The 23,826-nt window shown below is 48.6% G+C and overlaps 1 protein-coding gene across 4 annotated transcripts in view; it reads left to right on the top strand.

Annotated features, from left to right (window-relative positions):
• Positions 1-23,826, top strand: part of NOS3 (nitric oxide synthase 3) — an 819,509-nt gene that overhangs the window by 352,854 nt on the left and 442,829 nt on the right. For all 4 annotated transcript variants that reach the window (XM_085628483.1, XM_085628482.1, XM_085628485.1 and 1 more), the window contains exon 3: positions 17,727-17,875. In XM_085628483.1, coding sequence (XP_085484609.1) covers positions 17,727-17,875 — 149 coding nt within the window. The remainder of the gene's footprint in view (positions 1-17,726; positions 17,876-23,826) is intronic.

Raw genomic sequence — 23,826 nt, 5'->3', positions numbered from 1 at the left:
GGTCATTAGGTTTGGACCAATGAAGTTGAAATCACCAAGGTAAATTTGGGATACTGATGGGTCATCATTGGAAGATATAATCTCCATTAGTTGTTCCATGAAGAGGAAGTTATCGCCAGGAGGTTGGTAGAAAGTATGAAGCTTGCATACAGGGATGTGGTTACTAGAGATGTTGAGGCAAAGGTATTTAGCTATAGGTGAGGTGGGGGTCTCCAAGTGGGAGACAGATAGTGTGTTCTGGTGAATGCAAGCTAGTCCACCGCCCTGTTTTGTTGATCTGTCCAGACGGATTATGTCGTGACTAGGAGGCACTAGGAGATCTAAGATGTGGGTAGAGGAAGGATTAAGCCATGTTTCCGTGAGGATAATAATATCTAGCTCATTATTTTGGATGAGGTTGAAGATATCTGAGGCATGTTTGTTAGCTGATCTACAATTGAGTAGTGCACATTTCAGTCGTATAGGCGTGTGCGATGTAGGAGTCTGAAAGATATTCACTTGCATGAGGATGTCGCTATTTACGACTCTGTGGTTGTTAGGGGGTTCCCTGTGTGGGTTGGCGAGAATGGTTTGAATTTGGGTCATGGGGACCTTCTCGGTTTCTAGAGTGATTGAGTAAGAGAGTAGTTCCTCTATCTCACTGGTCGCAAGTTCAACCATCATTCTTCTAGGGCGGGAGGGGGCGTTAGGAAGGTGTAAGGTTTTGGAAGTAAGGTGCGAGGAGTGCTGGTCAAGGCCAGAGGATGCACTGGCGGGGACTGAGGGTATCTTTCCTAAGGAGCTAAGAGAATTGAGCAGGTGCAGATGGTTAAGCGAGAGAGCAAACAGTTCCTGGAATTCGTGAGTGAGAATGTTCACTTGGCTAGATAGCTTGTCCAGACGTGCCGTCAAGCCTGAATGTTGGTTTAAGCAGAGGAACTGAGGGGAGGAGTCCTGTGGGGAGGGGGGACCTCGAGTGGTAGCCGTATGAGGTAAGATGGGGATGCGAAGGTCCGGGGGAGGAGAAGCGTCCTTAAAAACTTGCGGGAGCCCTGAACGATTGGTAGAAGTGGCAGGGGATGGAAGGTTGGTAGAAGACAAATAGTGTGGTGTAATGGGTGTGCTCATAGGGTGTTTAGGTGTAATAGGATAAGGATGTAGCGTTGATGGCAGTCCTGTGTGCTCCATTGGTGAGGAAGGGTTAGAAAGTGAGGCCCGGGTTGAGAGAGCAATGGCAGAGAGGGGAGAAGGTATGTCTTGGGAGGGCATCCCGATGGGGGGGGGAACGCCGAGCATCTGGCTTGCTGATAGCGAACTGGGTGTGGCATTAAGGCCGCCAACTGGCAGGGACGAGGGTCGATTGGAGTGCGAGGCTATTGTAGGGAATTGGATCTCTCTGAGGACATCTATGAGGTGGGGGGAATTAACCAATCTAGATGTATTCCAAGAAGAGTAGGGAGAAGAGCCGGCTGAGTCCAGTGAAGTAGGGGGGTATGTGGGGAAATCGGAAGAGGTAGCAGTCGCAGTTTCCTTGAGGGTAGGGAAGATATAGTCCAACTTGTCTAGATTGGTATTAGAGGCTTGTATGAGAATGGTACCATTATTGTAGATAGTGATGGTGGCATTAGCTTTGAGAAAAGTTGATGGTGAGATTATTAATTTGAGACTATGAGGGGTTTTCCTAGAATCGTTTATTTGAAGCATGGAGAAGATGACCTTCTGCCAAAATGCTTGTTTTCTGGTGTAGAAAATGAGGTCATTAGAAAGAATGCCCTTTTTTGGGCAGATGTAGACATCGGAGATTAGTGTTTCAGGTTTAGATTTGAGTAGTCGATGTTTATGTTTTTTTGCCACATTTTTGGAGAGGTTAGGTGTGGGTTCCTTGGTGAGAGAGAGGATTGGCTGGGTGTCATTGGTGTAGGATATTATGCTGAGTCCGTGTTTTCTGACGATGGTTGTGAGGGAGGCCATGGAGATGTTGAGCCTGGGATTAAGGGAGTATCCTTGGGTACTCCGCATCTGATCTCTTTGCGTTCGAAGAGGAATGGCGGGAGTCTGATTCTTTGAGTTCAGCCAGCAAGGAAGGAGCGGATCCAGTCTAGGGCAGTTCTCTGTATGCCGGGGTTGTGGAGTCTGTTGGATAGTGTGCGGTGGGAGACAGTGTAGAAGGCCTCTGAGAGGTCTAGTAGAAGGAAGGCTGCAGTGTGGCCTTGATTGAGGAGTGCGCGGATGTCGTCCGTGGCAGCTAGGAGGGCGGTCTTGGTGCTGTGGTTGCTGTGGAAGCCGGATTGAGATGTGTGGAGGATGTTGTTGGATTCTATGAAGTTCGTTAGCTGGATGTTGACGATCTTCTCTGTGACTGTAGGCGGTGCGTACTTCCGGGGTTTTGTTGTTCCTCCACGCTTTCCCGAGTCGTCAGCACAAGCGCTTCCATTCTCGCAGGTCTGTGAGAGTCGAGGTGCTCTTCGGTGATCTTGCTCCAGTTCCGGCACGGGGACGTGGCGCTGGCTTGTGTTTCATTTCACAAAGTTAACACATGATATGCAGCAAATCCCTCACAAAAGTTTCCCATAATGCAGCTAGGAGAATACTAACACTTTACATGGAGCACAATTAGCATATCCTGTTCATATGTCATTATTCTCAGTCAGAAAATGATGGCTGTTTCATTAGGCACAGATAGCTCATCTGTACCCAGTACTATAATAGCAAATTTGCACTTCACTGCCAGTTTCCAAAGTGCCCATTTTAGTGAAACATAATTTTCCCATTTGCACATTTTGCGCATACTTAGTTAGCATGATGCCAAGTTATCACACCAGGGCTTTAAGTGGGCCGGGTCCCACCGGTGCTGAGCACCGGCAGCTTTTTAAAGGGGGCCTCGAAACGGGTCTCTATCGGGCTCTGTTTTGTGCCCTGGCACAAGCAGTCCATTTTTTTTCTGGACTGCAGTGACACAGGCACATCATGTGCGCGTGCTCCCACTGCTGACTTCTCACATGTGGATAAGTTACGGTACAGCATGACGTCATGGAAGGTGAGTGTTGTAGGGGAGGGGAAATCCTTTAAAGAGTCATTTTCTCTCTGGATTTCCCTTCTCTTTTTGAGACTCAGGAGCAGCAACATTGTCTTGGTGTCACCAGGGCTTTAAGTGGAAGCTTTTTCAATAATATATACAAGCCATAGTTGCAGCTTATTTATCTTATGCAACTAACAACCATTGACAAAGCCAGTAGTCCTGGCTTGTATATATGATGTTACTTGGTGTATCATATATCTGGATGCAATTACAGAAACAGCAAAATACAAGTCGGGCGGCACACTCCCTCGCCATGACTGGGCCCTGTGAGCCATCCTCAGGCGACCTGACGCTCCTGCCTCGTCGCTCCGGAGTACAACTCCTTCATCCCCTGATGCTCAGAGATGAGACTGTTTTCCTTTGTCAGACACACCACCCCACCGCTGGTCGAACTCTCCCTTGGGCTGGGACATGCTCCCTCTCGCTGCCATTCCCGCTAACATCGCGCGCACGGAGGGGCATTCAGAGTGAGGTCCTCCCTGGTTGCCCCCACTGGCAGGGCTGCCGGTGCCTATGTTTGTCCTCTTCTGCTGGCCAACTACATGGGCCATTTTAACTCGCTCCACCACTGGCAGGGCTGATGGTGCGAGCGTCTCTGATTGAAGTGAGGAGCCAATCAACACGGACCTCCGCCGGAACTCCGGGGCCTGAGCCGAGGCTTCCCTACGCACAGCCATCACCCTCTTCCCCCCCTCTCATCGGGCATAGCTCCCCGCTCATCTCCGCTGCCAGGACTTCCTCCTCCCCGCCATTTCACCGATTTTCCCTGGCGACCAGTTCTCAGCGGATCCTGTGGCAACGCTGCCGATGCCTCTGTATTTTCTCTGGATGGCCGCAGAGGAGCCGAGCTGAGGCTCTCTCCCCCTGACCCTTCCCCGCCTCCGCACTTGACTGCCGCTGCTTTTCCCTTATTTTATTTGATTTGAGCGGAGGTAAGAATTACTCTTTTTGAACTTTTGGACTGGGACTCATATGCACCCTGTTATTTTGGGACCATCTCCTAAAGACACTCTGGTCCTATCCGCCATCATAGAGACTTTGGTCCGTACCTCTGGTCCCGCCGGTCTCTAGCTGGGGGACCTTTCGATTGTCTTTCTTCTCTACGGATCTACTTATCGTTTGTGAATAATGCTGATGCCTCTGATCACATCACTCATCATCCCCTCCCCTACCTCTTCCCTCCCTCCCTCCCTCCCTCACTCTCTATCTACCTCCCCTGTTACTTTCCTCTCTCCCCTGAATTTCTCTCCCCTTGCCTGCTTTTTTCCTATGCCTGAGCCATGCTTCTGTAACTCATAAATATATATATATATATGTAAATATGTAATATATAATTGTCCAAGCCTAATCGCTCTTAAATGTAATCCTGAGTGAATTTACTATTTGTATATATAGAACTCTAACCACTAGTATATGTAGTAGACCTTTGTACTTGCTACCATTCCTATGTGATTTTAGAGTTTATCCGTTTGTATCTCTTCCTTGAGTGACTTTACAGCTTGTACATTTGCAATTTTTTTTATGTTTAAATCTTCTCCTTGAGTGTTTGTATCTCTTATGTAACTCATGTAATCCAAAGTGCTTATGTAACGCAACTGGTTCTTTTGTAAAGCGCTCTGACGCCTTCGGGTAATGTTCGTGCTATATAAAATCGTATTAAATAAATAAATAAACTATGCTAAACACAGATTTTAACTTTGTAAGCCACGCCCTTAAATACATTGGCCACGCCTCTTTGAGAGACATCCTACTTAAAGCCCTGTATCACACCATGACCATTTACCATTGCACTCTACTCTGGCCCGTGCTCTCTGTGACGGAAGCGAACATCTGAGCATGCCTCAGTGATCGGAGGCTATCCTGGCCGTCCTTCTACCCCGATGAAGCCTCAGAGCCGGCGCTCCACCGCTAGCAACCGGCAGCTAACGTAATTCCTTTGGCGGGGATCCCCTTGCTGCCCCAACAACCTCGAGCTCTGGAGCTTCGCTAAGCTACTCAGCCCGTAGCAGCAAGCTCAGGGCCGCACCTCCTCACTCGTCACCACCCTGGGGCCCGCCCGCTCACTCGGCGTGAGGCTCTGCTCTAGCCGCAGTTGAGTTTCCTCAGTGGCTCCACGGTTCACTGGCTGCCGCACCCTATGTGCTGCCTACGTGCTGCTTCTTCCCGAGTGTAGTGTTCGGCACGCGCGAGGCGTTCTAGCCTTCCGCGCTGCCGAGGTGCGCTAGCGCTGACGCGTGACGTCAGACGCTAGCGAGTTAATAATAAATGGGGCGTGGCATCGGTGAGTTAGTCCGGAGCCGCGTGAGTAACACAACGATACCGGCTCCCGTGTATTATTTAGCGCGCTGGCGCTGCCATGCGTTCTAGGACCTTAGAACCATTACACTGGCGACGAGGGGTCAATTGAGCCCTGCTGTGCTATTTTGGGTGCCCCACATTGCACACCTTGTCCTCCCATGGTGCCTGAGCTTATGTGTGCTGCTCCCCTCATGGTGCCCTGCCTGAGCCTACTGTGAGGCCTGGTGGGGAACACTGCAGGTGCCCGGAGGATCCATCCTGACATCGGAGGTGACGCTGGGTGTGCCCCGGTGCCCCAATCCACAGCCTGAAAGGGGTATGTCTCACCCAGGTGATGCCGCACCTGCCCCCACGCGGTGTTTGACGACAGCCGCGCCCTCCTCCTGATCCAGGCCCATGCCAGGGGTGATCGCCTCGAACCAGAAGCGCCTGAGGGTCCCGCGGATGACGCTTGGAGGTAGGCGCGCCCACCAGTTGGTGCAGCAGCGCGAGGAAGGCCAACACGCAACGCCCGGAGGGAGTGCACGCCTGGTGGCGTTGACGCAGAGGAGAGGAAGCTAGCCTCCACCGCGTGCTGCGCACGTGCCAAGATGGCGTCAATCCCCGCCATTGAGCCGTTTGTCGTTGATGGTGCCCCGTCATCCCTCGCCCCGCGCTGGAAGGATTGGACAGACCGCCTGCAATTTTACTTCGAAGGGGCTGGCATCGCGAGGGAAAGGCGCAGAGCACTGCTGCTCCACCTAGGAGGCAAAGACATCCACTGCATCTACAAAACTCTCGTGGAAGCCACGCCGAAAACGTACCACACACTGCTGAACGCGCTCAACGCCCACTTTGAGCCCATGGCGAACAGGGACTATGAAAGGTTCATCTTCCGTCAGGCCAAACAAGAGGCAGACGAATCTCTGGATGCGTTCCATGGCCGGCTGAAGGAGCTAGCCAGCACGTGTGGGTTCCGCGACGAACAGGAAGAGATCCGAGGGCAGATCATACAGGGGTGTTACTCGTCTAAGCTTCGCGTCACGGTCCTCCAGGAAGAAGGAAAGCCCCTGGCGGACATCCTCACCCTCGGACGGTCGAAGGAGCTATCGCAAGCGAGAGCCTCGCACATGGAGGCAGCCCTACATCGCCCTGTGAAGACGGAGCAATTGCAAGTGGCGGAAACGGTGAACGTAGTGCGGCCAAAAGGGAGGCAAGCCGGAGGAAAACGACAGCCGGAGGCAAAGAAGAAAGACTGTGGGTACTGTGGCGGGCAACCCCACTGCATGCAAGACTGCCCGGCCAGAGGGAAAAAGTGCGGCGCCTGTGGGTGGCTGAACCACTTTGCGGCGGTGTGCCGGTCCACCAGAGCCAAGAAGGAGGCGGCCCATGCGGTACGCGAAGAGGCAGACAGTGAAGACATGGACGACGACACCGGGGAGTACCCGGTCCATTATGTGTTTGCAATCCACCAACCACAGACGAAGAAGCGCAGACTTCCGAAATGTCGCATACTAGTCCAACAACAAGAGGTAAAGGCGACAATCGACACTGGGGCCTCCATCGAGCTGATGACCGCCAACGTCTACCACCAACTGCGAGCCAAACGCCCGCTGAGAGAGGCGAAGATTAGGGTGTTCGCATACGGCCAGAAGACACCCATTCCCCTCATCAGGTGCTTCCAAACAGAGCTTCAACATGGCGAGAGGAGCATCAAAACCACCGTCTATGTCACGGAAGAGGGCAGCGAGATGCTGCTGAGCGGGCAATCGGCCGAAGAGTTGAGTTTAATATCGTTTGCCATGGCAGTTCTGGAGGAAGAACTGGACATCATCCTGGAAGAGTTTGGAGAAGTCTTCAAAGGCATCGGATGCCTGAAAGGAAAGGAAGTATCCTTACACATCGACCCGTCGGTCCAGCCAGTGGCGCTGAGGCACCGGTGGATTGCTTTCCACCTGCGGCAGAAGGTGGAGGAGGAACTAGAGGCCCTGGAGAGGCAAGGCTTCATCGAAAAGGTCAGTGGGCCAACCCCGTGGGTATCCCCGATCGTCATCGCCAGGAAGCCGAAGCAGCCAGGACAAGTCCGCATCTGTGTGGACATGCGCCTCCCCAATGCTGCGGTCAAGCGAGAGCGACACCTGACGCCCACTATTGATGACATCCTGGGAGAGCTGAACGGGGCCAGATGGTTTTCAAAGATGGACCTACGGTCAGGCTACCACCAGCTACCATTTCATCCGGACTCGAGGTACATCACTACTTTTTCCACCCATGTGGGCCTCAGACGATATCGGCGCCTAAACTTCGGCATTTCGAGTGCCGCCGAGGTATTCCAAAATACCATCAGAGAGGTGCTCAGTGGGCTCCCCGGTGTGCTCAACGTGAGTGACGACCTGCTCATATACGCGGCAACCATAGAGGAGCACCACCAGCGATTGAGAGGGGTCCTCAAGAGGATTCGGGAGTCAGGCCTGACCCTGCACCGGGAAAAGTGTCAATTCCTGCAAAATAAGATCAGTTTCTTCGGATATACCTTCTCGGACCAAGGGGTGGCCCCAGACCCGGAGAAGGTGAAGGATGTCCAAGATGCCCCAGCTCCGACGAACATATCGGAGGCCCGGAGTTTCCTGGGCATGGTCAACTTCTGCAGCCGCTTCATTCCGGACCTCTCCAACCTCACCAAACCCCTCAGGGAGCTGACCAAGTCGTCCACCACGTGGCAGTGGGGCCTGGAACAGGAACAGGCGTTCCAAGCGACGAAGGTGGCCCTATCCGCGGACACTACCCTGTCATACTTCGACCCGGCAAAGCCCACCAACGTGGCAGTCGACGCGAGCCCGTTCGGGCTGGGAGCGGTCCTGACACAACGCCAGGACAATGAGGAATGGGCCTCCATCGCCTACGCCAGCCGGTCCCTGACCGAAACAGAGCAGCGGTACTCTCAAATCGAGCGAGAAGCCATCGCCATCCACTGGGCATGCCGGTACTTTCATGTGTACGTGTATGGACATCATTTCACGGTGACAACCGACCACAAGCCGCTCATTCCTCTGTTCCAAGGGTCGTCCTCGAAGCCGCCACCCCGGATTGAAAAATGGATACTCCAACTGCAAGGGTACGACTACCGGGTGGAGTACAAACCAGGGGCCACGAACCCAGCGGATTACCTGTCACGACACCCGCGGAAAGCCACGTCAGAGGAGAAGGAGGAGGCCGAGGATACGGAGGAGTATGGCCGGTATGTGACGGAGCGGTCACGACCCCTTCCAATGAGCCTGGCCGCAATAATAGAAGCTTCAGAAGGCGATGAATGCGTGAGAGCAGCAGCGGAGGCCGTCAGATTGGGGGATTGGAGGACAATTCAAGCCTCGCTCAACAGACGGACACCCCAAGCCAAGCTGACACTAGAGTCGTTCCTGAAGGTGAAAAGTGAGCTGTCCGTTGACGCTCAAGGATGTCTCCTGCGGGGTCCAAGACTAATCATGCCGGCCAGCCTCGCTCAACAAGCGGTGGACCTCGCCCACCGGGGACACCAAGGAGTAGTAAAGACAAAGGGCAGGCTCCGAGCCAAAGTATGGTTCCCAGGTATGGATGCGATGGTGGAACAGACGGTGAGAACCTGCACATGGTGCCAAGCCGCGGGACCGCCGGAGCGCCCGCACCCAGTGGCGACCGAAGACAATCCTCAGCGACCTTGGGAGTGCGTGAGTGCTGACTTCGGACATCTCCCCGATGGGCGGTATGCGTTGGTCATCATTGACGACTTCACCAAATACCCAGAGGTCGAAATCGTGGGGAGCCAGACAGCCACGGAGGTGATTGCGAAGTTTGAAAAAACCATCGCCACTCACGGCATATTCGGGGTGGTCAAGACCGACAACGGACCGCCTTTCCAAGGACAGGAGTTCGCAGAGTATCTCAAGAGCTGGGGGATCACTCACCGCAAGATAACACCACGGTGGCCCCAGGCCAATGGAGAGGTAGAGAGGTTTATGAGGACACTCAATAAAACCATTCGCATCGCCATGGCTGAGGGATCTCCACTGGAGAGAGCGATCTACAGTTTCCTGCGCGAATACCGTTTGACCCCCCATGTCACGACCGAGGCAGCGCCAGGAACAGCCACCATGGGGAGAATCGTAAGTGACACGATCCCACACCACCCTACTTGGGTTCCGGCACAAGCCACCAACGAAAAGACATTAGCCAACCGGAGGCGCTCGAACGACCACGCCAGCCTGCGAAGAAGAGCGACGGAGTCCAGGATACAACAGCAGGATCGAGTATACATGAGGGACCGCTACCCAGGCAGCAAGTTCAGACTTCCTTTTGAACCTCAACCATGGGTGGTCACCCGCCGGACAGGCACGATGGTGACCGCTCAAAGAGGTGCGGAAACAGTCACGCGAGATGTGTCCTTCTTTAAAAAAGTCCACCCAGGAACACCACCACGTCCCGGGGCCGAGCCCGAGGGGCCGGATCCCGACCAGCCGAGAGGAGATCAGGAAGCGGAGGACGGTCGGAGCGAGGATGGGGGTTCCCAGCCCGTCCCAGCCACCCCAGGGGGTAACCCGCCTGGCAGCTCCCCAGCCCGGGTAGAGCCGAACACCCCAAGGCGCAGAACCCCCGAGGTGGTCCCTTCCAGAGGCGGCCCGTCCCGCTACAACCTGAGGAAGAACCCGGCACCGTCATCCCAGCTGGCGGACTATATGGTGTGACCCGTAAGGACTGGCGGACTGGTAACAGATCCATCGTTTTGCTTTAATGTTTTGCTTAATGTTTATAAAGGTTGGAAGGAGTGTAGTGTTCGGCACGCACGAGGCGTTCTAGCCTTCCGCGCTGCCGAGGTGCGCTAGCGCTGACGCGTGACGTCAGACGCTAGCGAGTTAATAATAAAGGGGGCGTGGCCTCGGCGAGTTAGTCCGGAGCCGCGTGAGTAACACAACGATACCGGCTCCCGTGTATTATTTAGCGCGCTGGCGCTGCCATGCGTTCTAGGACCTTAGAACCATTACACCGGGGTCCGTCCATGATCAGCCTTCCACGCTGGGGGCGCTGCTGGGCCCCGCGCTCCAGCCTTATTACCTGTCTTCGCCCAGTCTCTGTCTCGGCAGCCTGCAGAGCGCCCACGGCTCACTTTCCTCATCCTTCAGGCACCACAAGGGTTCCGCGACCGACACGGTTTATGATCCTACCTCTTCAACAGGATTATGGCCGGGTTTCGGAGGGTTTCACCTTCGTCTGTGGGAGTTCTACATCAATGCGCTCTTTTAGGCTCGCTGCCCGGCCACTAACAATGACCAATATCCATCATTACGACCAGGTCCAGCACCATTATATTCAGTTAGCACTCCACGGCCAGTTTCCTGGTTATCACATCAAAGGCAGTGGCATAATGCACTGGTTGCATTTCAGTTGTCTATTTCTATTATACTCCTTTGGCAGTGTATGCCATGTATCGTGTTTCAGTCCAGATTCATCAGGCTAGTTAGCTTATCTTGGTCAGTGTCCATTGTGTCAAATCAGCATATTTTAGCTAGTTTCCATTATGAATAAATAGCACATCAGGATAACTGGAAATGTGGTCAGCTAGCTAATTTAAAACCAGTGGCAATAATGCCGAATTAGCATATCAGGGTCCTCAACATTATGCCAATTACCTCAGGCAAACACATTTCGATTAAGTCTAAGAAGCAAATTGCATACAATTTCCAGTATGCACACAGTGGACACTTTCCTATAATTCAGCCCCAAGTACTAAAACACATAGGGGCATATTTACAACGAGGCGATAAAAAATTATTGCCGCTTTAGCTGCCGTTTTTCGGCCGAAAAGCGGCGATAATTTTATCGCTATATTACCAAGGTCACGCTAACGCGTGAAACCTTGCTTTAGCGTGGGGATGTCTAACGCCCAGCTTTGCATCTCTAATGAGATGCAAAGTGGGCGTTCCTGACCTGACATGATAGGAGAAATGTCGCTAAGCGGCATTTCTCCTATCATCAAGCCCCAGGCTATGAAGCATAGCGCCAGGAAAAGTAGCGATAACACCTGTTATCGCTACTATCCTAACACCTGCTTCAGGACTGACTTAGCCATGATATCCTATAGAAGGAGGATATCATGGCTAAGTTTGTGAGTCCCTATCAACAAGCTAACGTGAGATTATCGCTGGGTTTCCAGCGATAATCTCACGTTAGCCAGTTAGCGCTTGGATTTTTATCGCCGATGAGATAAGCGTTGCTAATAGCACGCTATCTCAGCGATAAAAATCGGCGCTAGCCGGCGATAATTATCCGAGCGCTAAGTGCGCTCAGCGATAATTATCGCCGGTTGTTGTTGATATGCCCCATAGAATTTCCAGGACTCACACATGTGAACCAGGGGTCTCTGCATGTGTGAGAGCAGGTAAAATTCACTTGTTGCAAATTACTTTCACAAATAAAAAATGCAAATGTACGTTCTACACCGCAATCCCCCTCATGCCCCCAGACATCAGTAATGCAATCAAATTAACTGATCTGTCTTCCAATGTCACAACTTTAATGCTACCTGACTAAAAGGTTAAATTAAAATAAATGCCCCTCCCTCTACTAATAAATTACAATATGATAGCAAGGTAAATATAGCCAACTTACAATCATGTTGTCCTAAAACAGAGTGTGAGCATTTAGCAGCAACTACAGCTCGACCAGGTGGCTGAAATGGAAACTCCTGAATGACCCTCATTATGGGGTTTTGACAATGTGGACACAGTGGTGTGGTTTAATGTATTGTAATGTAGCATTATTAGATCGTTCACTGCCCCTATGCTGAAGAGGTTGCCCGTACAGATAGCTTGCTACTCCATGTTGGGTACAAAGTTAGAAGGGTGTTGTTGTTTTTTATCCTAAGTGGGTAGTGTTTCCACGCTGTGTGTGTTTCTGCTTGCATAATAGTAAAAGAGTCTCTCCACCCTAAGCTTACCTGTTGGCACCCTAAATTGAACAAGGAAAAGGGCTTTGGCAAGCCAGAAGACAATGACGTAATCTCAAAGACTAGCAGGACATTTTGTATTATGATTCGTGACATCACATAATTTCATTGGTAAATTAGTGCATCTCTTTACATCTAACTGTGCCTGTAGTAGTGGTAGTAGCAGTAGTACTTTACTTTATTCAGTTATTACAACCATCAAAGTTTCCAACAAAACATTAAAATATCAATAACAATACATAGACCTAGATCGTATTATTGCCAAATACAGCATTTCGGTTGAGGCTAAAGGCTGTGTGCACCCCCAGCACGAGAGGAATATAACTCATTTCAAGTGCCGCTCCATTACAAACTGTGCAAAAGTCATAAAAAACATACAGTAAAAGATAAAACATGGGTAAAACAGGTATCCATATACAATGGTAGCAGCAATATATGGTGTCTACCCTCATCCGGGACACACCCAGGTTTAAAGTGCCAAGGGCTTCAAAATCAATTAACATCTAGTACCACAATATTTTAGCAAAGATCAAACAGATAGCACCATAAGTGGGAATATATGGTATCAACCCTCATCAGGGACATAGCTAGGTTTAAAGTGTGTAGTGCTTCAAAATCAGTTGACATCTGATACCACATTAGTTTAACAAGAATCAAACAGACAGCACCATAAGTGGCATCAGTATAAAAACCATAGAAAATATATGTCTGAACTACAATAAAAACGCCATAAAATCAATACAAAAGAGGAAACAATTCATTCTTACAAAAATTGAACTCATAATCATTACACTGGTTTAATGTTAAAAATTGAATTGCATTTATACCAAACTGCCTCTAAATATTTCCTAACAGCTAAAACAGTTTTAAAGGAGAGATCGGTCTTGAAGATCCTCAGGTCTATTTGACAACGTGTAACCCCCAGTTCAAGACAAATAAGAATAATCCACCTCCTGCGGGGGGAAGAATACTCTGAGCAGAAGAATAGTAGATGTGATTCGTTTTCATCACCCTGATTACACATTGGACATGTTAGTGTTAAATGTAATTTATTCCATTAATGTGTAAACGATCTTATCGGCAGTCTCCCCAGACGAAACTGTAAAAAAAGGCTTTTAGGGAAAGCGCAGGGTATAAATCCAGGTATTCCTCAAAAATAGGTGAGATTTAAAATCAAGAAATGTATTGGTCAGAGATTCTACAGAACTTCTTCTTAGCAAACCTTCATTGATAAAATCCAAATTGGTGGTTTTAAGTAGAAGTATGTCAATTTTCTTTAGTTTAGTGGGATCAGCCCAGAATATATGGGGACCTAACTTTCCCATCCACGAAGACATCTCTGATCCATGGGAGCGATCTAGCACCTGATAGATTAAGAACTTTACTCAAAGAATCCCTATAATCTACAAGATCTGGTGTAGACCAGAGACTGACCCAACTGGGCCTGTATATTCGTATCGTCCCTCCTCATCACCCTCTAGTATGACATCCTACTGTGCCGCTTTCCACCATGGCACTACTCTCTGCTAGTCTCACACACTATTGTACGTTTGGTAATATGAGGAAGGAGCACATTGCTGTTAGGACGAGAACCCTCACTCACCTGAAGGTGACATGCCTCATTATTGGGTTCCCTCCTCACTCAAGGACCGCAAGGTTCCTTGGGTGGGCTACAAATCCCAAGCGTCAGAACGGGAGGAGCGGAGTTGTTTTGATGAGCGAAATGATGATGTTAATGAGTGAGGGACAGAGTGCAACAATAACCTACGGTGTCAATAAAACTATCTCCTGGTGGGCGAAAAAATAACTACCCTATCTCAGTGGGTCAACATGTATTTGCCCTTCAATGTCTTTCTCAAGTTCACGGCCATTCATCAAGACCAGAGAAGACTGTCACTCTGCTTTTAGAAAATTAAAATTAAATACCAGCCATACATTCAAATTGGTGGGTTACCACTATCCTCAGTGTCCACTTATGACACCGGAGTGTATGTACATATTCAACTCTCAAGCATCAGTCCCCATCAATGCAACAGAGCTGCTGTGCTCTTGCAAGGTGAGTAGGGAATGGGGCTGAGATGGATGCACCTTGACGAAGTAAGAGAGTTACGGTGGGGGTTGGATCCCCACTCTGCAGTACCCGCTTGTTATAAGTATCTGAGAAGGAGGACAAGCAGATATTTCAATTTATCCCTCGCTTGTGTATATAGTGTGTGACTACACAGGTTCCTGAGCCCTTTCTCCATGGGGCCCAGATGATCCAGAGTCAGTGTAAGAGATTGTGAGATGGCCTCACAATATATAGTATGTTTATATATATTACACGAGTACCGTGTTACTTACATCTGGCATGCAAATGCTGCATGCTGTTGTTTGTTGTTAGTTCTTTGCTCATCTACCCTTAAGGGTCAGTCTAGGTTGAATCACATAGTACAAATGGATTTGAGAGGGTCGACAAAGGTCAGCCCTACACTGATAGTGGCATGCAAAGAGGTGTATGCCACACAGGGATCCCATGTTTCCATCCTGAAGAATGCCACAGACTCACTTGAGACATCAAGCAGAAACTTGTTGAAAGTGTGAGTGGTGATGGGGCACTAGTTTCCCTTTTCCCCACACTGGTTTTTAATACCATGGGGTATTCCATTTAAATATAAAGGGCAGTCTGATATATCACATTGGTTTTTAATGTTTCTATGTCACGGATCCATTCATAGTTAGAAGTGCCTCCTTGACCTTGTTGCAGGGATTCTGCTCAAACACAGAACGATGTGTAGGATTATAGGACCGGGTAGGTAGGGACTGAGGCATCCCACCACCTTAGCACACATAAGCCCAGGACCGACTAGCTATTGTGTTTCACTTGCCCTCCTACTCACACCCAAAGACACAAGTGATGAGGCACCCCAGAACACAACACTCCTGGCATTGCGGTTGCAAGACACTCCCTTTCGCTCCCACTCTTGTACTCGTGCACAACAAGATCTGATAGAGACATGAACAAGTTTAAAATATTTATTTTAACTAACGTGCTCTATTAGGCAGTATACGTGCCACAATAAGCAGAAAAATGCATAATACAAATACGGTCAGCATAGCAATCAGTCCATAAACCATAAAAGGGGCTGTCATTATATACAACAGGGTAGCCTAACCTCCCTCCCCTTTTATAAAAGCAAGTTGATTATATATAAGAAGATCTCTTGGCATTATCTGCAGACCCCATACCTCATTCTATGGATGGTAAATCTACATCACAGGTGCTGTCATGCTCTTCTCTCTGGAAAGGTCCCTCGCAAAGTGTTACCTACCTATCCGTGTATTCCAATATGACCAAAGTACGTATTCCCAAACAGCAGCTGCATTTACAAGTTTTTGCCTAGGTGATAGGGCCTGACCAGAACAGAATAACAAGGGGCATTGTTGTTCGACCTTGCACACAATGTTCAGACTAAATCCCAGGAACTTACGATGCATAAAAAATAACTTTATGTTCTTGTGTGAAAGTTGCAAGAGAGGTTTTTGAAAAATAAGCTTGTGTAGTAACGTGTGCAAAAAAGCTGACAGTATGCAGCGTGGTCATGCTAAGTTAGGGAAGACGACAATGTCCCTTCGGTCCATGTGACAACCTCCAGGTGTAGGTCTGCTCTTCATCAAACTGAGTTTTTGGAGAGTGTGGGAAGCCCTTTGATGAAGCTTGACATCTGGTGGTGTATGAGGACATCCTGTTACATTATTTTGTATATCCAGAGATAGGCTATTGTCTGTTGCAGCACTGATTTACCTAGTTTCTCCGGTGGCTTAGTTGTGTTTAATAAAGCAGTTGGAAACCACTTTTGTTATTTGTGCCTCCGAGGCTAGTTCTGAGTCAGTGTGAATACCAAGGATGCAGATGGCTTTTGATGGTCAAAGTGAGACGTTCATGATTTAAATACAAACCACTGCATTCCATTTATCGTGTTTAGCCCTGGGCACTGGAATCCATTTATCATGTTTAATCCTGGGCACTGGATTCGATTTATCATGTTTAATCCTGGTGATGAAGATCTCAGTCTTCGAAGTATTAAACCTCAGGGAGTTAGATGACTTCTACCACCGAATGATGGCTAAGGCATTTGTAAGATCAGTCTTCTGTTACGGAGGTAATGCCTTAGGATGCTTAGCAGAGGTATGTCTGAAGACCAGCTTAGTTTCATTGTCATCCATATGGTATTGACCGTCACCCGAATGTAACAAATGTACAAATGGCAACATTTTTAAAAGCTAAATAAGAATATAAAGAAAACAGAGCCCTGAAGAACACCACCACTAAGATTTCTAGACTCAGATTCAAAAGTGGTACAGATAGTAGTTTCATCTCCCGTGGTCAGGAAAGTATTTACCCACTTGAGTATAAAGTCTCCAGATTTTATTTCTTTAAGCATGGGTTATAGGTGATGTATGCCTCTAAGCATAAAAAACACCCATAGACACGTCAAGTGGAACCACAAACCCACCATCAGTCCACCATTGGGGTAAAAATCCAGCCTAGTAATATCTTATTTGCGCTGGTATGCAGAGTTGTTATTTTTGAGCCATCCCAACTATAAGACTACACAACCACCTATAAAATCAAATGCAACCAAATTAAGTACCCTTACAGCAATTATTAAAACAACCCTCCAACAAGAATAATTATTACTCCAAAAACACCTTCCATACAACCAAAAACAAAAAGATCAGTGGATGGAAAAAGGACATCAGATTGTCCCAGTAATCTGGTGGTGATCCGGGGATGTGGCAAAAGGAACCTGGGCATGTAGTGACTGCTTGAACAAAGAAGCCAAAGTGCCTCGGTTCTTGATTTTTAAACCATAAGTTGCAAACATCACACCACGATATGCGCCATGCCTAAAAGTGAACCCAGGTGAAATGTGCTAAGCACAATGCGGGGAAAAGGTTCCACAGTAGAGCTAGGAATCTATCTTCCCCACAGCCTCAGTCATCTTAAACCCACTACTCCACATGTCAGGAAGCACATTTTGCATTTTTGCAGTTGATGGGCATAAGTAGCTGCAACCTTCCTATGAAGCTTTAGCTAGGATACGATTTCTACAGAAGGGCATAAGAGATGCCTGTTCAACTCCATCACTGTGTTTACTCCTAGCACTCCTGCTTGAGGGAAACACCATGCATGTATCATTCTCTAGTGCCTCCCACCGTACCTTGACAATTCATATCTCATGGTCCATCTCTTCTTCCTGGGTCCCACCATCATTACTGTAACGTTTATTTCTAGCTGCCGGTATTAGTTAACTAGACGCGCTTCATTTAGACTCCAATGACACAATGTAAACTGAAGTTGATGTGTTCTGCTGGCATTTAAGCAGCATCCTTCTGTGGTCTTCAGTCCATCTTGTCCATTTGTTGTTGCAGCATGTGCCGTGCATGGAAAAGAGATGCCTAGCCAGTGTAATGTATCCGAATGAAATGATGTGCAGACCCCCAAATGGACCCCGTCCAAGAGAAGAACTCCTCTCCCTTGCACAGCAATTAATCGACCAATACTACAGCTCCAGCAAGCGGTAAGTGTGTGCAGGAGAGGGTTTGTGAACAGTTGGTAGCGGGCAGAGAAGCTGTATCTGGAAGGGCTGAGCCCGAATCAGGGTGAAACCAGTCTTGGGTTGCTTGTGTTCCAGTTAAGAGAGGTCTTGGCTTGGCAGATCTGGCTTGACTGTTCCTATTGAAGCAGGGTCAAGATGGATTTGTGTATGGCTGTGTCCAAACTGAGGTTGCATGGTGGGATAAGAACAATGGGCTTGAATGTTACCCTGAGTGTCAGTGGTTAGACTTATTGCAATCATTCCTCCCATCACCATTTGTGTGCTTGAGTGACCGCCTAAGTGGCAAAGCTATGCCCAGACCATTGGTCCCGTGCTCACTGTGCAAAACTGGACCCAAGCTGCACCTGACTGATGAGCCCCAATGAGGGCAAAACCAGTAGTGGGTTGCTTTTGTACCGGTTCTGGGAGGACCTGGCTTTGCAGTTCAGGCTGGACTGTTCCTGTTGGAGCAGGGTCAAGACTGATTTGAGTATGGCTGGGTCCGAAATGGGGTATCATGTGGGCAAAAGAACTATGAGTTGGAATGCTACCCCAAGCAATTGCCAGTAGTTAGACTTATTGCAATCATTACTCCCATCTCCGTTTGTGTATTTGATTGTTAAATGTCCATCATTGTTTTAAAGTTCAAGCATAGCCATCACATTTGTAACCAATGTGTTGGTCATCTTGGAATGGTAAGACAATGATAACTTATGGACAACAGCATTCCATAATGATCTCCTGGTTTAGAGGAAATGGGCGTGTGCAATGTGGCGCACTGCAGATGAAATGATCGTCAGGCAAGGAATCCGTTAGCAATGCCTGGAGAGCTGTACTGTCCTCCTAGGAAATATGAAAGTATAAAGGGGGAAGCAACAAAACGAAAGTGTAACAATAAAAAAGAAAATTCGAAACAAAATGACTGGCCAACCAGCCCTGATACTGAAGCACACTCATTTTCAGGTGGATGTACACGTGATCAGAAAACGCATAATTCGCAGAGCAAAAGAGACAATGACTATTGCAGACTGAACCGATACCCCATGCAATTTGCTTTCATGGATGAAAGCGTAGTTTAAATGACATTTAGACTGACCAGTGGCAGATAGAGCAGAGTGGGCCCAAATGCCCTCCATGTATCTATAGGGATATATATTTCTATATATATATATATATGGATGGATGAATTATCTAATGATTTTGTTTCGGGTGAAGAAGGGGAAGCCCAGACCACCATGTGAGACCCCTCCAGATACTGTGGCAGAACTGTTCATTGCCCGTATGATGGATTACGTGTGGCATCCTCATGGTCTGTACCATGCCACCCCAATGGACAAACACTGTGTCTCCTCATTCTTCAGCCCTATCCACAGCCCCACTGCATTCTTTCAGGCTACCACTGTTCGCCCACCATGCTCTCCTGTAATCTGGTGAGGACTGTCCAGCAAAGTGCACTCTGTTACCAGTGTCATTGGCTGGCATCCCTGCCATTCAGCTGTTCATCATCTTGGAATTCCCCTCAACACAGTGCCTCAAATGGAAATTGTAAGTGGAAAGACTTGATCGTATAGGTTCACCTGGCAGTAGCTGGGCATGTGTAAGTTCTTGCGCACCCTCACAGAAGTAGGACCTCCTCACACGATGGTTGTAGCCTCAATGCCTACTTTGAACATAAGGTGAATCCTGACTTCATCTTTCAATAGGCCTGCCTGAAAGCAGAAAAATCACTCAACGCATTCCATTCAAGACTCAACTAATTTTTCTGCCACTTCATCCTCCACAAACACACCAGAATATATATATGTGCACACATTTTCCAGGGGTGTGTCTCCTCCCAACTGCAAGAGCACGTCCTCCAAGTTCCAGGCTTGCCACTTAACAATATCTTCACCCAGGGCCATTGCAAAGAGCAATCAAGGGCCATAGCATTCCCTATGGAGGTTGCGCTAGATAAACTGATTAAGTCAGAGCCTATTAATCAGGTCACAGCAGCCAAGTCGTCCACAAAGGGGAAGCCCATAACACCATTGCGAGGCCCTTGCAGGTACTGTTGTGGCTCCTAGTGAATTGTCTGGCATTTGGCAAAGCATTTGCCCTGCAAGAAGAGGAACCATTTTTAAAAAGTGTGTCACTCCCGTAGGCACTCTGAGATAGTGCCGCAGATAACAGTGAATATCCTTGCTGGCCTCCTATGAAAGCCAGACCAAGACAACCTGATGGACATGGGCGATGATGACGTGAATGAAGTCGTCAACATGATACATGCACTAGGATATGCATACGCCTGACCGTATCCCAACCTAAGTGCTGATTCCTAGTAGGGACAGACCGACTAGTGGCCATCATCGACACTAGGGGGTCCATCAACATAATGACAAGAGACACCTACGAGAGCCCGAAGACCACCACTCAGCCCAAGCTGATTCACGACCCACATCACTCATGATGATCAGACAACTGACACTACCATATATGTCACCCTGGAAGGCACCGGGATGCTCTTGAGCTCCTGAACCGCTAAAGACCTCAAGATCGTGCAACTCGCACTATGGGTGCACACCAACCAGTTGAATCACCTCCTAGTGGACTTCCAAGACATATTTGAAGGCATAGGGTGCATCAGGAAAAGAACAGGGCTCTCCACCTAGACCAATCAGTCCAACCCGTCGCTTTGAGATATTGTCTTGTAGCTTTTAGCTAAAGTGGAGGCTAAACAGTTATTGTCACCCGGGAGAGATGAGGATATGCGTGGACATGCGACTGCCCAATGTAGCCATCAAGATGAAACAGCACATCACTCAGACGGTTGACAACATTGTTAGGGAGCTGAGTGGAGCAGGGTGTTTTTTAAAGATGGACGTTCGCTCGGGCTACCACCAGATCATGCTGCCTTCTGCATCACAATAAGTCACAATGTTTTTGACACACATGGGACATCGGTGGTACAGGATACTCAATTTTGCAATATCCAGTGCCGCTGCAGTGTTCCAGAATGTGATGCAAGAGTACTAGCTGACCTTCCTGGGGTGATAAGCTTAAACAATGATATCATTGTGTACTTCAAACCTGTAGAGGAGCAGTTTCAAACTGAGAGGTATACTGCAATGGCTCCGAAACAATTGACTGAGGCTCCACTAAGAGAAATGTGCATTTCTACAGAACTGCATCAGCTTCTGCGGCTACCAATATTCAGCTGACGGCGTGGCCCCTGATCCGGTCAAGGTACAAGATGTGAAGACCCCCCAAATCCCTCCTGCATATCAGAAGACTGCAGTTTTCTGGAGATTGTGAATTACAGCGGTTGATTTATTAAGGACCTAACCATACTCACCCAACCACTGAGGGAGTTCACGAAAGCTCAGATCTAATAGGCATGGAAGAAGGGCCACAAAGAGGCTTGTCAACAAACCAAAGATGCTCTCTCAGCTGACACTATGCTAGTTTACTTTGATCTGTTCAAGGACACTAAGCTGTGGTTAGATGCCAGCTCCACAGGATTAGGCAAAACTAAGATGTGGAGACTGGGTCTCGGTGGCCTACATGAACTGATCATTCACTCCCACCGAAAGCGCTACTTCCAAATTGAGAGATAAGCAATTGCATTCTACTGTGGGTGCCGCCATTTCTATTTATATATGTACGGACACCCTTTTGTGGTACAGACCGACCACAAGGCCCTAGGTTCAAAGGGTCAGCATCAAAATCCCCGCTTTGCATAGAGAGCGGGGTCCTCTGGCTGCAAGAGTACTCGTTTGGGGTGGAATATAAGCCAGGTTTCCACAATCCGACGACTATTCATCCTGACATCCCTGTGCAACAACTTCACTAGAAGAGCGTGAAGCCCGGGAGATTGTGGAACATGTCCAGTTCATCGTATAACCATCCTGACCAAGGTCTATGACGCTGGAGGCCATTGTGGTGGCCATGCAGCAAAATGACTGTCTGCATTTGAATCTTGCAGTGGCAGAAGCTGGGTTGTGGGAGATGATGAAATCCCACTGGGATAAGAACACCCCGAAACTTGCAAAGTGCCAGAAGTACTGTACAATGTACTCCATGAATTACTGTGTCAAAAGATGCCTTCTACGTGACCACTGGCTGGTGATCCCTGACAGCCTTGTGCCCCAAGCACTACAAATGCACACACCAAGAAGCTCTGTTTTTTTAATCACAGCATCTTGAGGGGTTCAAAGTACAGATTCAGGTACTGGTCTTCACATAGACTTGCTCAGTGGCTAGTGGGCTATGTAGTTTGTTTTGTCTTGTGAATGTTGAATGGCACTGACTTATAAGGCTTCAGTATAACACCTCCATTTACTTCACAATCCAGAAGTACCAAACCGCAAAACTAATGGATGACCCAAGCCATGTATCACGACTTCTGCATTTAGGCAAGGCTAATGAATGTGGGTGACAAATAAACGAAATGGTTGGTTGCATACTGTAGTAATGACACCGGACACAAGTACACCGTGTTGACAGGCTTTATTTCAGTCAGCACTACAACGGCAGCAACGAAGCGTGAACCACCATCGCCAGCCAAACCCCAACTGCCGCTGGTGGAACCAGGCAACTACAACATTTCAAACAGTTAGAATACTGGGGCCGGACTCACCCAAGCCCAGAGAACAAACCAAGCCCATTAAAGACAAAACAAAAGTACAAAACAGATAATGGAAAAAGGAAAAGCATACACAAAATAATGCAAATCAGCCAAATAGCAAGGCGGTCTGCGCGACCGGCAAGGGCGGGAAGACTCAGGCCCCAAAGGAGGGGAAGAACTACAGGGAAGCGAACTGGGAACAAGCTGTGAGCTACCATCAGAGCCACCCTCGCAACTCCCAGCCAAGTCGTTGCCCCTGAGATCAACATCACTCAAAAGCTAAAAGTCATTTAACACTTTTGTCAGAACTAGCGCCAAGGGGCCCAGCTGCTTTTGCTCCCAAGTCACTTCCTCTGCGATACAACGCAACCTTGCGCTTGTTCCACTTGTTGCCATTGTCAAGCACAACATAGTTACTGAAAGCTTGCTTCACTCTAAAGGGCCCCCAGAACTTGGATAGACCCTTGCCAGGTCTTCCGTGTTTGATTTTAACCCAGTCACCAGTGTATACACCCTTCGCTTCTGGACTGACTCCATTCCCATTAGCAGCTGCAGACTTGGGCAAAACAAGCCAGGTGGGTAAAAGTTTGGTGCCTGGCTTCCTTCCATGCGTTTTTCTTAAAGAGAGAGATGCCAGTCACACTGTGCACAGTAGTGCGATGCGCCCAAACCATCTCATCAACCAATACTATGACACTCTTCCCACTCTGAATGGCCATGGAAATAGTGCCCTTCACCAAGTGATTAGCACGTTTCACCATGCCATTGGCCTGTGGGTTGTAAAGGGGCGTGCGGTGATGAGTGATACCACAGTTAACAAGAAAATCCCTCATTTCGTGCGAAACAAGTTGAGTGCCATTATCCTTGACAAGTATGCGGGGAAGGCCCTCCTCTTGAAACACAGCTTTGAGCTGATCAATGGTCTTGCGAGTCGTAACATCAGACATAAAACGTACAATCAGCCATTTGGAGTGAACATCAACCATTACCAACGCATTCCTTAACCTCTCTGCTACACCATGCATGGGCCCAATGAAGAACTCCAGGGCAGCCCAGGATCTTCGATGTGCCCAAAAGAGGCCCGATCACCGATCTTGAGCCTTTTCTCACTCTCCAAGCACACCTCACAATTAACAATCCAAGAGGTAATCTGCTCATCCATGCAGGGCCACCAGAAATTCTCACGTACCCGCTTCTTGGTCTTGGTTTGTCTGAGATGTCCCTCATGAGCAAGCCTGATAACCTTGGACCTTAACCCGCAAGGAAGTACAAATTTGTCATTCCTCATCAAAACCTTAGACTCACTAACACTCAATTCATCCAAGATCTT

The sequence above is a fragment of the Triturus cristatus genome, chromosome 10 (genome assembly GCF_964204655.1).
Source record: "Triturus cristatus chromosome 10, aTriCri1.1, whole genome shotgun sequence".
NCBI lineage: Eukaryota > Metazoa > Chordata > Amphibia > Caudata > Salamandridae > Triturus > Triturus cristatus.
The sequence above is the reverse complement of the archived record's forward strand: the minus strand, read 5'-3'. Positions and strand labels throughout refer to the sequence as shown.